Here is a 15,842-nt window from a genome sequence, read left to right as displayed (position 1 = left end):
AGCAATAAATTAATCGCATTTACGTATAGTAAATATACCTATTTTCCCGCAACCGTCACTGCCATTAAATAATTCATATTCACATTTAATAAATAGACCTCATGCTCACCTCCACATTCAATTAATAGCCCCCAAACCACCCCATCTTAAATTAGTCCCCACTATAAAATTAAATATCCCCACCATCACCCCACAAACAAAATATACACCCATTAGTTAGCCACCACCTACCACACACACATTACATTGCCACAAGCCCGCTGTGCCATCACACACACATTACTGTGCCTCTTCATCACCATGCTGTGCCTCCTTATGATAACACTGCGCCGTCCATGCTGCTTTTGCTCCCCCCTTCTCCTGGCCCCCCTTCATCACCCTGTGCCATTCTGCTTTCGCCCCCCTTCACACTCTGCCATGCTGCTTTGGCTGCCTTTACACTCATCCCATATTCCTCATTCACCCCTCATGCCTCATTACATATCCCTCATTCATCCCTCATGCCTCATTATATATCCCATATTCATCCCTCATGCCTCATCACATATCCCTCATTCATCCCTCATGCCTCATTATATATCCCATATTCATCCCTCATGCCTCATCACATATTCCTCATTCATCCCTCATGCCTAATCCCATATCCCTCATCCCTATTTCATCCCTCATGCCTCACCCCATGATATCCCTCATTCTTCTCTCCTCATCCTTCTCTGTTAAAATGACAGTCTGGGTGGCTGGATATCCGTAACTCCTCCTCCATGGGCGTCTCTTCTCATCTCCCCTGATCAAACTGCAAAACACACTACTGCGCAGGTGCAGAGAGCCGCAGCCGCGTCTGGGCTCTCTGCATTTAACAGAAGTGTTGGGGACTCGGGAGTGAGCTGTATTGTTAGCTCCACCCTAACAACTGAGGGGGCGGGGGCATAACGCGTCAGTTCCTACCGGGGGATACCCCGGCTCCCCGGCAGACCAGTCCGACGCAGCATTCAGTGCATGAAAATATGTCTAAAAAGTCTCATACACTAAAGTGTATAGTATGCTGCCAGTCATCATCATCATCAATTTGATGATGATGTCTGCCGTTTTAATGTTTTTAGAAAATGTAGATTTTTTTTTTTATTTAATTATTTTAAAAAGCATAACCCCCCACCCCAAAACTACTACCAGCACTGGGACTCATAGCCTAGGCTGGTATTAGCAATACAGGGACAACCAGCATGGGGTTCCCCTGAAAAAGCTGTTATTAATACTAGGCTAGGGCATGGTTGTGGGGTAATAAAATGGTTGAAAAATAATTTAAAGTGTTTTATTGCTGGTGAACTACATTTCCTAGCAAGCCTTGTCATTACTAAAGTGTTCTAAAGTTCTAGCACACCCATGGCTGCCAGAGCATGCTGATACTTGTAGAACTACAAGCGCCAGCATGCCTTGGCATCCAAGGCCTGCTGGGATAACAGTAAAAAAATAAAAATATTGTAAAATAAAGACACCTTGAGAAAAGTCCTTTATTACAAATAAAAAGCATCCACCACACTCTCCACTTTATTTATCACCTAGGCCCAGAGGAGGGTCCTCTTTCTGCTTGCAGGCTTGAAATACAGAGGGTTAGAAAAACCTTGCCAACAAGAGGACCGCTGATTAGTCAGAGCCTGGGAAAGCCGCTTTGTTGTGATCTCACCACTAAATGAAGTTATTATGATTATTATTACTATTATTATTATTATTATTATTATTATTATTATTATTAACTTTTATTTATAAGGCACCACCAAAAGTCAGCAGCGCCGTACTTGACATTTACAATAGTATATAATAAACAGACAGTAAGGATCCATAGCAAATGAGAGAATACATGAAAAACAAAATGATGCAAAGACCGGAGTAAACAAATTACACACAGATAACTTCAAAACATTCCCACATTTCACAGAATTTCCCTTTTGAAAAAAAAGATAATTTCATTATTACAAAGTTAGTTCCTCATGCCCAGCTGATCCCTACAGTCAAGTTTACCAGGCCTGATTCTTTTGGGCAAACCATGTTACAATGCAAGGTGAAAGGTGAAAATTAGTTTATTATTTTGTATATAAGGTAAATACTTATATTTTTCATGTAGGACACAAATACTTGATGGCTTTAGTTTTACACTGAAATTTAACGTTGATCTAGGACATGCTCTACCCCAACTATAAATCTGCCATCATATTTTAAATTTACCTCCCCCTCCAATGCAACATGGTTTTGCCAAGATTCAAAGTTACTCTTTTTTTTTTTTGCTTCACTTTCCTTAATGAATCAGGTCCACTGAGTTCAGAGTTACTCTCTGGCCAGTACCAGCTAACCTGTTCTGATTGGCTGATTGTGATTTCACCTCTGTAGCTGCTGGGTGCTTTCTTCAGTAATCATATTTTTAGGATTTTGTGTGTGCGTGTATTTAAAAACAAATAATATTTTGTTAATTTCATTCATAGAGGAGAAAGCAGGTTATGTTTGCTGTATTACACGAAACCGTAAACCGGATGCATATGCTATATATGCAGAGCAGGACGTAGTTTGAGATGCGTTGAGATTGTTGAGCCATAAATAACCCCAAGTTGCATTCAACTGTGAGTTGGGCCCAAATTGTTTTACTTTTTTTGTTTTTGTGAAAATCACTTTTAGCAAAGGGTTTCCTAAGCTTATTATTTCATTCAGGAGTTTTCAATCAGGCTGAACTAATCAATTTTGATTGAGAAGATTAAACCTCAGCAATTGTAAGGGCCTTAAAAATTAAAAAATGATAATGGTGTTAAAATAATTAAGCCTTTGTGTATTGTAACATGAATAAGCCTTTGTATATTGCCCGGGTGTGCTGGAATATTTCTGGTGTGCAACATATCTCTTGTTTTAACCAGTCCTGTATGTATTGGTTTTTTCTTTATCCAGTCACCAGGAAGCCTCTACCTCCTACACCAGATGTTATCCGGGTGAGAACAATAGGATTATGGGGTTCTATGTACTGTTGTTTGTGTAATGGTATCAAGGGGCATATTTATCAAAGGGTGAAAAGTGGTATCACTTATTTCTGCTTTGCCCATTATAAGGGTTAACCCTGTCTGAGATATGAAGAAGCCTAGTGATCAAGTATTGCAGAAGTGCTTGTACTACCATGATACATGTTGTGTCCTGTTTTCCTCATCTCAGGATGGTGATAACAGAAAAAAAAGTGAAACAATGCTTTAATCTTTGCATAAAACATGTTTTCTTGACTAAATTATTTACAATATTTTTTTCATTTTTAAAATGAATTGTAGCTATTTTAAAACTGTATGTTTTTTAGTAAGTGGGAAAATAAGTCCAAATCTGTGCTTTTATTTCCACTGTGCATACATACCCATGCACGAATTGGGCCAACATAAAGCTTCTTACCACTCCGGGCAGTGCTGGTCAGCAGCCTAGGCCATAGTTGTTGGATAAATCACATAAAGAGGTTGAACATAATCAGGTACCTAGTGATAATACCAAGTACCATACTTCTTACCTTAGTGGAAGGGAGCTGGTGGTACATAGTGCTTCCATCAGACATCATAGCCCAGTGCCACAATCCCCACCTGCCACCATTATGGAGGAGCAGCAGCCAGCAGCTTCACAAATAAGAAGCCTCACTCATTCAGTTTTAGGTGCCCCCTAAACCTTAGCACCCTAGGCAACTGCCTAGGTTCACCAAAAGGTAGCGCCTGCCCTGCTTGGCCGAGCATGCACTACCACAACTTACTGAGAGTTTTATCAAATGCAAATTAACATAAAACTGTGATATAAACATGATACATTGATTAATTTGAATTTATGTTCACCCCAGAAAAACTGCATTTTTATTTATATTGCAATAAATGGCTTTTCTTTTCCTAGTCAAGGCCTCCACCTCCACAGCCTCCAGATGAAGAGCCAGTAAAGAGCAATGAAGACAAAGAAGACATAGTAATTGCAATGTTTGACTTCCATCCTGCGGAGACACATGACCTCAGTCTGGTTAAAGGGGAAGAATATGTGGTGTTGGAAAGGAAGGATGTGCACTGGTGGAAGGCAAGAAATAAGTATGGGTAAGGAAGATTACCTTGGATCTAGTTCATTACTAGCCCCCGAGCTTATGGCACAGTGCAAGAGCTAGTGTAGGATTTTTCTGGGAATCTCCTGTCATTGTGTTACTGGTAACACAATCATAGGAAAATGTATGTGTACTAAAAGTACAGTATGTACACATAGATCCACCCTCATCAAAAAGTTACCAAAACATTCTGTATTTTCCAGATTATTTCAATGTACGCCTTGGCATGTTCAAGGTATGAGATAACAGACACCAGTAGCAAAGTTTTATCTAGAATGACAATCTAGAACGTCAAAAATAGATTTGTGAGAAATAATCCATATTGTCCCTAAATAACCCCCCTTTTCCTCCAGAAGAGTACAAGGATGCACATGGTCAGCAGCAATACTCAGATACGCTTTGGCATTTAATGCTCACTTAGTGTTGTCTGGTGTGTGCCAAGAATACACTCCCCACACCATTACACCACCACCAGCCTGCACTATTGTCACAAGGCTGGATGGATCCATGGATGCATGTTGTGTATGTCAAATCCTGACTCTACCATCTGCAAGTCGCAGCAGAAAACGAGAGATGTCAAACCAGGCAACAAATTTTTAATGTTCAACTGTCTAGTTTGGTGAGCTATACCTACTGTAGCCTCAGTTTCCTGTTCTTAGCTTAAATGAATGGAACCCGGTGTGGACTTCTGCTGCTTCTGTATCCCATTCACTTCAAGGGTCAAAGTGCTATGCAGAGATACCACTGTTGTAACGCATGATTATTTGAATTACTGTCGCCTTCCTCTCAACTGGAACCAGTCTGGCCATTCTCATCTGACATCACTCATTATTGAGACATTTTTGCTCCCAGAACTGCCGCTCAGTGGATGTTTTTTGTTTTGCACAACATTCTCTGTAAAGAGAGTTATGTTATCAACCATGAGGGAGATATTGGGAGGGACAGTAACATTGGCAGGAGAAAAGATGATAAGCTTGAATTTAAAGATGTCGAGTTTGAGGTAGCTCTGTGACATGCAGGTAGTTACAGCCGAGAGACAGCTAGATACTTGGGTTAGGAAGTCGGGAGAGAGGTCAGGGGAGAAAAATAGATTTGCGTGTCATCAGCAGAGGTGGTAATGGAGGGCAAATGATTGAATAAGTTCACTGGGAGAGGTAGTGTAGAGAGAGAAGAGTGAGAGCCAATGACAGAGCCTTATGGGACTCCAATAGAAAGAGGAAGAGGGAGGGAGGAAGAGTCGGACGCAGAGACGCTAAAAGAGCGGCCAGAGAGTTAAGCGGTAAGCTAGGAGAGAGCTGTTTTGTGACAACCCAGGGAGTGAATGAAAAGAATGATCGACGGTGTCAAAAGCAGCAGAGAGGTCGAGAAGGGAGAGGTGACCTTTGGACTTAGCTGAAAGTAAATCATTAGTTACTGTAACAAGGGGAGTTTCACATGAGTAAAGGGGAAGGAAACCAGACTGGAGAGGGTCAAGAAGAGAGTGGGAGGAAAGAAAGTTAGTCAGATGAAGACAAGTCATTTAAGAATTTTAGAAGCAAAGGGAAGCAGAGATAAGGGCGATAGTTGGAGAGAGAGGATGGGTCAAGAGAGGGTTTCTTGAGAATAGGGGAGATGAGAGCATGCTTGAAGGCCAGGGAAGATACCAGTGGAGAGAGAGAGGTTAAAGGGATTAGCAAGGTGACGACAGGCATTGGGAGAGAAGGAGCGGAGGAACTCGGAGGGGACAGGATAATGAGGACAGGTTGTAGAAGAAGAGGAGGAGAGAGAAGAGAGGACCTCAGACACAGTTACAGGAGAGTAGAAGTCAAGGCTGGCTGAGTGAGTGATAGAGAGGACCGGTGGGGGGAGGTGAGTCTGGCGAGAACAGATATCATTGTGGATAGAGTCATTATTGTCTTTGAAGTAGGTGGCAAAGTCAAGAGCAGCGATGGGCGAGTAGGGGGAGGACACAGCAAATAATTAAAGGTGGCGAAGAGGAGATGAGGGATGTCAAATAGGTTTGTTTGGCACGAGACAGGGCAGAGTAGTAAGAGGAAAGGATGAATTTAAAGTGGATGAAGTCAGAGATGGAGCAGGATTTCCCTCATTGGCGTTCAGAGGAGCTGGAAAAGTTTTTGAGACGAGTAAGAGGAGAGTGCCAGGGTTGGGGATAAACTGCAATAATATAAACCCTATAATATAACTTTTAAAATAAACGAGGTTCTTAGTGCATATTTAGAGCAAACTGTGGATGCACATCTATCATGTCAAATTGACCTACACTAACAATTTATAATATTATAATAGGACCTAACTCATTTAGTGCTGCTAAACTATAAGTAGTATTGGAAGAAACCAGACTGTTTTGATTATAAACTCCTATGGCTATATGTTTGGGGTGAGGGTTGGGGGTCTGTTGGCCTACACACCCTAATTTACAAATATATTAAAAGGTGCTACTCTGCTGTGACTGAACTTTAGATTGTGTATTGTATTATCAGTCACAGCAGTGTAGCACCTATTGTTGTTCTGTGATAGCTACTGGCATGCATACGTGTCATTTTTAAATCAAAGATTATACTATGTCAGTCATCACTATTAGTCTGCTCCTTCTTTCCCTCCCCTGTTCCTTATTTCAGGTCGTAGACAGTAGTGTCATTGGCGTAATGTCCGTTTCTGGGCCTGCTCAGAGCTATTTCGCACAAGATGCACTGTGCAAGTGGATGTACATTAGACCATGAATCAGACCCTATGTGTGACTATTACAGGAGTATTTTGAATTATTGATATTGACATTTCATACATTTATTGGTCTATTCATTGTTGTTATGTTTAATGAAGAGACATTAAAGGTCTCTTACATGTTTTAAAATTGACTGAGAAAGGCAATTGTTGGTCTTCATAACGGGCACTACTAGGCAACCAGATTGCATCAACAGATGCAGTGAAAACAAAACATATATATATATATATATATATATATATATATATATATATATATATATATATATATATATATATTATATATGTTTTATTTCAGCATAATACAGCATAACACAAACAGTAAAGATTCCACAGCTTCTTGATACAGCAGTTTTGCCCCCACTATTGGCCGGCTGCTAGTCAGCGTTGGAAGCCCCGCCCATCAGATCCCACAATCCTTTTATACACACACACCACAGCAATAACACCCATGTGGTGCACCTGTGTGTTAACTCCTTTCTCAAGGTAACAGCAGGATCATTAACCCTGACTGTAACTTTCCCTGCTGGGCAGGTCCAATTTTGGTTACCTTTTCCCCAATATAAATATGTATATATATATAGACCAACAATATATTAAAGTATATGTCTACTGCTGCTTGTTTCATTTTACAGTAGCGTAAGGGCAGTCGTCACAATTTTTAGCATAAGCTCTGCTATTTCCACCATAGTTGGTTTTAGATGGGGAAACAGGTGCTTGTAACCCCCCTCCCCTGATAATAAAATACTGACTCGGCAGCTGGAGACTAAAATATGACACCATATGACTAGTATTTCAGTTCCTCATTGTCACATGCAATATTATATAATGGAACTTCTGTGCTTGGTTTGGCTGAATAATTCCTGGTAGTCATATAAACAAGTATAACTAGATGCATTTGCACCCACAGTCAATTTAACTCATTATAATTTAATACAGAGGGCCATTTAATAAAACATAATTGTAATAATTTCCTTTTGATTATGCTGATTAGTAGTAAACCTCTTGCCTTGTGTGCTATTTGAAGAACTGGAAATTATGCAAATAATTACTACGTGTACTAATCTTTTATAGTAACGGTATGATTTTGCTTATTTTAGAAAAGAAGGCTATATTCCCAGCAACTACGTGACCGAGAAAAAATTAGACAACTTAGACCAATATGAGTAAGTGATATGTTTTGCTTTGGTTAATTAGCTAAATGTTAATCTTTTTAAATCAAGTCACATCCTTCAGGGTAACATTACTGAGACCAGTTGCAGTAGTCAGTGATTGTGCTGACATAGGGCTAGATTTACTAAGCTGCGGGTTTGAAAAAGTGGGGATGTTGACTATAGCAACCAATCAGATTCTAGCTGTCATTTTGTAGAAGGTACTAAATAAATGAAAGCTAGAATCTGATTGGTTGCTATAGGCAACATCCCCACTTTTTCAAACCCGCAGCTTAGTAAATCTAGCCCATAGAGTATGGAAGTGTGACATTTTTGTTATAATGATTATATTACTCAGGGTTCCTTAGCTGGCAGTGTGTGCTTGGACTTGGGCGGGGGTCACTTATTTGATATGGAATATCTTCAGCTCTCCATCCATCCAGTACTCTATATGATTTCAAGTTTCTCTATAAATTAGGCAGAATTGATAATGTTTTTAGTTGGAGCGCACAGTTGGTTTTATTTGTTGCATTGTTTGATTGCCTTTAAGAGTGTTGTGTTAGGTACTAGGTTGTTTTATGTGTTTCCTAGATCTCTTATGTTTATAGAAGACGTCTATTACTGATGGAACGGTGATTCCTTTAGTACTGTGCTTAGTTAGTGCACTCCTCAAGGCACAGTCGCTGTACAGAGAGTAGCTGTATAGCTGTTTACATGGCTTCACTAGCCCATTCTAGCAGCCATATAGCAGATTTCTGCAGGATTACATAGCTTCTAGCTCATAATAAATTGCTACAGTATCTCTACATGTCCCTATATTAGCCTGTTTATTGTAAATACAATGGTGCTGTAAAACCACCAGAAACTTGCTCCTACTTTCCCCTCAAGGCCAAATGTTCCCAGCCCTCCCCTGATTCAAAATTGACTAACATATAATCTTTTTGTTTGCTGCAGATGGTATAGCAGCAATATGAACCGTGGTATAGCAGAACAACTTCTTAGGAATGAAGTAAGTGTTAATAATGCACAATGGCACGAGATAATAATTATCAACCACACATAAAACTCACTTTGTATTTAATAACACTAGAAGAGAACCTGTCACCCATGGGAACAATGGTCTTTTTATTGCATTGTATCCTACGCTGGCATAAATGTAAATCTGGACTCCCTCTGCGCCTCCTTTGTGTGGGAGAGAGCACAAAAAAACAGAACTAATGAAATAGAATATCTCGACCCACTGCCTGGAAGGCTTCCCTCATGCAGTTTGTCTGCATTGCATATCAATCATATAATGCAGTATACAACTTGCCCTGGGCAAGGGAACACAGAGATTCCATTTTTTATGTATATGCATACTGCAAAATGTAAAAAGTTCATTTTCCAACAGGCCACAGAGTCACAGGGGCTGATCCAATTACAATCAATGTGCCGCAGAGAATTGTCACGAACGCACTCTGCGGCTATGCAACATCGCAGATTTTTCCTTGCACCCTTTAGAGATGCTTGGGAAAAGCTGCGGTTTTGGAGAACCGTGGCACCCGGAAATGTGGACAGCCAAACATCGTGGTGATATGCCGCAGCACATCTCCTTGAATTGAATCGGCTTCACAGGGAACCATGTAAAACCAGTTACCTGTTTATACTTTTCATTGCTTCCACCATAACTAATATTCTAACAAGTGTGATATTTTCTGTGTCGCTAGAATGTGTGAATGACATTGGGCAGAGGATACAAACACAAAGGTTCACACTGACAAAAAGGAGTTCATGGGCCAAGAAGCATCAGATGACATGTGCACTTTATAGTACTTTAACTAGCACATATTGTTGTCATTTCAATATAGCTAATAATAATAAATGGAATTGATGTAAATTGATGCTTTGTGGATAATATTCATAAATGACTCTGATAAGACCAGCAATAAAGCTATTTACAGTTGGTGATATAAAGAGTGGCCTTATCAGTTATGTCCATATTTGTTTTTGTCTGGTTAATGAAAATTAAATGCTGTTCAATAGTAAGAATTGACACTTTTAACTGGATTTAGCAGACACAGGCTTGTATAATATATTATATACACTATATGGACAAAAGTATTTTCCACACCTGTTAATTATTGAATTGAGGTGATTCAAGCACTCCTGTTGCCATAGGTGTATAAAATCAAGCACCTAACCATGCAATCTCCATCTGCAAACATTTGTGATACAAAATGGGTCGTTCTGAAGAGCTTAGTCACTTCAAGCGTGGTACTGTGATAGAATGCCACCTCTGCAACAAGACGGTTCGTGAAATTTCATCCCTAAATATAAATAAATGGTGAAGATGATGATGATTATCCCTACTGGATATTCCACGGTCAACTGTAAGTGATATTATTAGAAAGTGGAAGCATTTAGGAACAACAGCAACTCAGCCACAGAGCGGAAGACCACATAAAATCACAGAGCAGGATCAACGACTGCTAAGGTGCATGGAGCGTAAAAGATGCTAACGCTCTGCTAATTCCGTAGCTGAAGAATTTCAAACTTCCACTGGCAGTAATGTAAGCACAAAAACTGTGCAGCTGGAGCTTAATGGAATGGGTTTCCATGGCCGAGCAGCTGCATGCAAGCCTCACATCACCAAGACCAATGCCAAGCGTCGGATGGAGTGGTGTAAAGCACACACACACACACACTGGACTGTGGAGCAGTGGAAACGTGTTCCGTGGAGTGACGAATCACGCTTCTCTGTTCTGGCAGTCAGATGGGCGAGTCTGGGTTTGGCGGATGCCTGGAGAATGTTACCTGCCTGACTGCATTATGCCTACTGTGAGGTTTGGTGGAGGAGGGATAATGGTATGGGGCTGTTTTTCAGGGTTTGGGTAGACCCCTTATCTCCAGTGAAGGGCAATCTTCATGCTTCAGCATACCAAGTCATTTTGGACAATGCTATGCGTCCAAGTTTGTGGCAACAGTTTGGGGAAGGCCCTTTTTTATTCCAACATGACTGTGCCCCAGTGCACAAAGCAAGGACTACAAAGAGATGGTTTGAGGAGTTCGGTATGGAAGAACTTGACTGGCCTGCACAGATCCCTGACCTCAACTCCATCGAATACCTTTGGGATGAACTGGAATGGAGATTACAAGCCAGGCCTTCTCATCTAACATCAGTCCTGACCTCATAAATGCTCTACAGAATCAATAGGCACAAATTAACACAGAAACACTCCAACATCTTGTGGAAAGCCTTCCAAGAAGAGTGGAAGCTGTTATCACTTCAAAAGTGGGACCAACTCCATTTTAAATTATATGTTTTTGAATACAATGTCATTACAGTCCCTGTTGGTGTAATGATTAAGCGTCCAAATACTTTTGTGCATATAGTGTATTATATAATTATATAATAATAATATATTGTCTTATGGTTTATTACTTTGCAAAATTGTTCTAGTTAAATGAATAAAAGGAAATATATATAGATTTGATAGGAAATATAGATTTGGATTCTAGAATGTGAGATGGAAATTGCACAGACCTGGGTTATCTTTATGTCGATCATAGAATGTCACTAGTGGCTGCTACAAACACACTGCTAGTATCACAATGTAATTGGTCGAACACAGTGCATATTTAAATAGCAGGCCTAATCTCTCTTCCATTGTGTCGTAACAGGATAAAGAAGGAGGGTTCATCGTAAGGAATTCCAGTCAAGCTGGCCTGTATACTGTATCACTTTATACAAAATATGGAGGGTAAGTTAGAAACCCTTGTTAGACAGATTATCCATTATACAAACAGAAAGCTACATTATTTCTCTTATCCATAGTCATTTATTGAATGGCCATAGTAAATTTCACCTATTGCAGTACGTTTTCAGCTGAGAAATTGCTTGTCATTTCTACTCCATTTACATTTATAATCCATATAATCGTCATATTAATACACAGAGAAAATGTTTTCGTTGACTGGTCAATTTTAAGCCTTTGAATTAACAAAACTCTACTTTACAGACACAATGGGGCCTTAGTTCTTTTTATGTAACGGTGTAAATAATTTCCTGTTACTCAATCCTTCTATAGATACTAGATTCATTTAGTTGGCTGGATAATTATGTTTCTGGTTGGCTCGGCATGATGGGAAACATCAGGAGATGTCAGGAGAGCCATAATAGTCTGTTCCTGAATTACACCTCTCAGCTGGTGCTTCTTCGGTACTTGTATTAAGCACAGTGCTGGTAGCCAGATGCATATCTAGAGATTTGTGGGTCCCTCAATAGAATTCTGAAAGTTTTTAGGGAGGGACATCTTGGGCCTGAGTCATTAAGGCAAGCAAAGGAGTAAATGTTCTCTGGGACAAACCATGTTACAATGTAAGGGGTGCAAATCAGTTTATTATTTTGTACATAAGTTAAATACTGGCTGTTTTTTCATCTAGCACACAAATACTTGCTAGCTTTATTATTACATTGAAATATAAAGTTGATCTAGGACATGCCCTACCCAAACTATAAATCTGCCTCACATTTTAAATTTACCTCCCCCTCCAATACAACATGGTTTTGCCCAGGTGCAAATGTTACTCCTTTTTTATGCTTTACTCTCCTTAATGACTCAGGCCCCTTGTGTTACAGCTATAGCTCAGCCCCCACCAGAGGGGCTGTCTAGCTCCATCAAGGGAATCTGCCTAGTCCTCAGTCATCATTTTCATGTCATCAATCCTCCCATATAATCAGTAATTCCACATATCATGTACCCAACAAATCTACCATATCATTATCAATGCCCAATATAATCTCCTTCATCATTCCCCAATATTATTATGTCTCCATCAAACCTCATTATCATCCACTGCACCATCAATTCCCCATATCATCTTTCCCATTAATCCCATCATATATAATGTCCCCCCATAAATCCTCAATATCATCATGTTCCCCATCAATTTTCCATATTGCCACTGTCCCAACAAGCCCCCATATCTCCATGTACCCAGAAATTTACAGTATTACCCTATCCTCCCATCAATCTCTTATCCAACCTCACTTAGCTCTCCAGGGCAGCTGTCCGTCTCCTCTTGCTGCCTGCTGCTTCCACTCTGCATTTCCTGTTCAGAGAGGAAGGAAGCATCAGCAGAACCTCTCAATACAATTTAGTTTTGGAGCCGATGGTCACCCAGTAGTAGGTACATTAAGCTCCTTGCTGACAGCGGATACAATACGCTTTTCTCCTCTGAGCACTCTAGTTCCAACAAGTGAAACTAATTGGATGAGCTCTAGTGCTGTTATATAATATTATGCATTACAATTATGTAAGAACAATATATATTTAAATTGTAATACATCTCTCTTTCCAGGGAAGGCTCCTCAGCAATACGTCATTACCACATTAAAGAAACAGGGTTTCCTAAGCAATATTACCTAGCAGAGAAACACGTATTTAACTCTATTCCAGATATGATTGAATATCACAAGCACAACGCTGCAGGTAAATATAAAAAGCATCATTTGTAACAATTATATAAAAGGGTAAAATCAATGTGTTGTTTAGGGCTAATCACAGACTTATAATGATTTAGTACACAATAGTAACAAACACAATGTATTGCTTCTCCATACAGTAGACGACTACACTGATAATGGTAGTCCATATTACATGGGCTGTCTACTTGTGACTAGCAGTACATGGATGGGAAACCTGGTCTTGTAGTTTGATTTTCCAATTTGGCAGCTTCAACTTAAAAGCACAGCAAGTCCCTTTTCTCTGGTTTTCCCATCTAGATAACACTGTTATAGGCAGACATTGCCGGCAATCTTCATCCTGCAGTCTGTACTAACTAGCCTAATTTAGAGCAACTCCCACTCTACACTAACTGGTGTACAGCCCTTAGGATTTGGGGTCTTGTGCTTTCCCAGTTCATTGGACAAGGTCCAACCTACAGTTCTACTTGGACAAAAAGCTGACTACTCATCGATCTCTTAAGCGTTACTAAAGCATTAGACTATGTATGCATGTATGACTATGTATAACTTCTGCATTTCATGAGCTATGTATTCTGTGTTTCACCGGGGGATTTACTCAATCCACCCTTAGTGTAACAGTGGCAATTAAGCCAGTGCCGTAACGAGGGCGGTGCCGTCGCCCAGGGCGCAAAGCCAAGGGGGCGCAGCAGCCGCCCGTTACCTGCCTTCAGCCCTTAAGTTCCGCTTAAGGGCTGAAGAGAGAGAGAGATTTTAACTTAACTTTGCGTTTCAAATGCCGAACTTCCTGTCAGTGGAACGCACATGCGGATCTTAACGGCTGAAGCATCAAACTCTGGTAAGTTAAAATCTCTCTCTCTTTCTGTCCTCCTACCCCCCCTTCCTCCTTAGATGGGGGGCGCCGGTGCCCTATCTCGTCCAGGGCACCAAAATGTATAGTTACGGCACTGAATTAAACATTATCATATGTATTTTGACATCATCTCTTGTGTTCTCCAGGTCTAGTTACCAGACTACGATACCCTGTGTGTCAAAAAAATAAGACCGCACCTACAACTGCTGGATTTAGCTATGGTAGGCTCAATTATGCTGAATGAAAATGTATAAATGAAGCTTATTCACTTGTTTTTTTAAAAATGTTTTAGTAATATGTAAAGACATATGTCAGTCTGCAGAAAGAGTTGTGTTCCTATATTTCAGAGAGCTGGGCTACCTTCTAATAGCCATGGAGTTAGGTTGGGTATTAGATGTCTACAATCAAAATGTCTACACCATAATGTCTGCATTGTTATAATGTTGTCAGTCATAATGTAATGTCTATATGTTCATAATGTCTACAATGTTATGTTGTCAGTCATAATGTCTACATGTTCATAACATCTACACTTTTAAAATGTCAACATACATAATATATACACATTTAAAATGTCGACATGTAAAATCTGTTCACACTGTCATAAGGTCTACAGGGTTGTGATGATGCCATTCAAAATGACGACATAAATAAATAGATGTAACCAAAAAATGGCTATAAATGTAAAGAAATTAAAACGACGCTCCCCAAACTCCCCGTCCAAACATCTTAAACAACTCTGGTGCTTCCAGCCTAGGCTGGCACTAGCACGATTGGGGGGACAAAAAGTGTGGTGCCCCCCTGGATTTACTACTACCAGCACTAGGCTTTGCCAGCCTGGGCTGGTGGCACTATAGCAGGGAAACCTGCAACGTGGGGTACCCCTGCCATAATGCCAAACCAACCCCAGGCTGGTCAGCACGGACTGGACTCCCTGAATTTTTTAAACACATTTTTTATTAATGATTATAGTATTATGATTTGTTAATTTTATTTTATAATTTTTTTTTTGCTTATCATGCACTCTGTTGTGTCTGTCTACATACAGGAAGTAGCGTTTATACAGAGTGTACTTCTACCCAGATTAAATTTGAAATGTGTATTGAGATCTGCTTGGATTTGAATACGGCCGGAATTACACTCAAGTTCCATGCTCTTTTTTTAAATGCAGGTTGTGTGCTGGTTTCGTCCAGACATGAGTCAGGCCCGTGATGTTCTTAAGAGCCTCATGTTAGCCCTTGGTCACTCATGGTGGATGTACGTTGCATTTACAGAGAAATGTTTCTTAAGCCTGGACCTCAGGACCCCTAACAGTGCATGTTTTCCATATCTCCTTGCTGTAGCACAGGGGTATTCATTACTGACTGACACGTTGTAACAGATCCACAGGTGGTATAATTATTTCCCTTGTCATCTGGAAAACCTGCACTGTTAGGGGTCCTGAGGATTGGATTTGAGAAACACTGGTCTATAGCATCACATTATCAGAGAATCAGATTCACGCGCGCTGAGAAGAAGGATAATGTAGGGTTGACTGGTAATACTGGTCAGGGAGAAAGAACTGGC

The 15,842-nt window shown here is 40.2% G+C and overlaps 1 protein-coding gene across 2 annotated transcripts in view; it reads left to right on the top strand.

Annotated features, from left to right (window-relative positions):
* Positions 1-15,842, top strand: part of TEC (tec protein tyrosine kinase) — an 83,277-nt gene that overhangs the window by 51,262 nt on the left and 16,173 nt on the right. For both annotated transcript variants that reach the window (XM_075195346.1, XM_075195352.1), the window contains 7 exons: positions 2,929-2,969; positions 3,892-4,082; positions 7,909-7,974; positions 8,914-8,968; positions 11,620-11,699; positions 13,300-13,430; positions 14,423-14,497. In XM_075195346.1, the coding sequence (XP_075051447.1) occupies positions 2,929-2,969; positions 3,892-4,082; positions 7,909-7,974; positions 8,914-8,968; positions 11,620-11,699; positions 13,300-13,430; positions 14,423-14,497 (639 nt within the window). The remainder of the gene's footprint in view (positions 1-2,928; positions 2,970-3,891; positions 4,083-7,908; positions 7,975-8,913; positions 8,969-11,619; positions 11,700-13,299; positions 13,431-14,422; positions 14,498-15,842) is intronic.

This window comes from Mixophyes fleayi, chromosome 1 (genome assembly GCF_038048845.1).
Source record: "Mixophyes fleayi isolate aMixFle1 chromosome 1, aMixFle1.hap1, whole genome shotgun sequence".
NCBI lineage: Eukaryota > Metazoa > Chordata > Amphibia > Anura > Limnodynastidae > Mixophyes > Mixophyes fleayi.
This window is presented reverse-complemented; position numbering and strand designations above follow the sequence as displayed.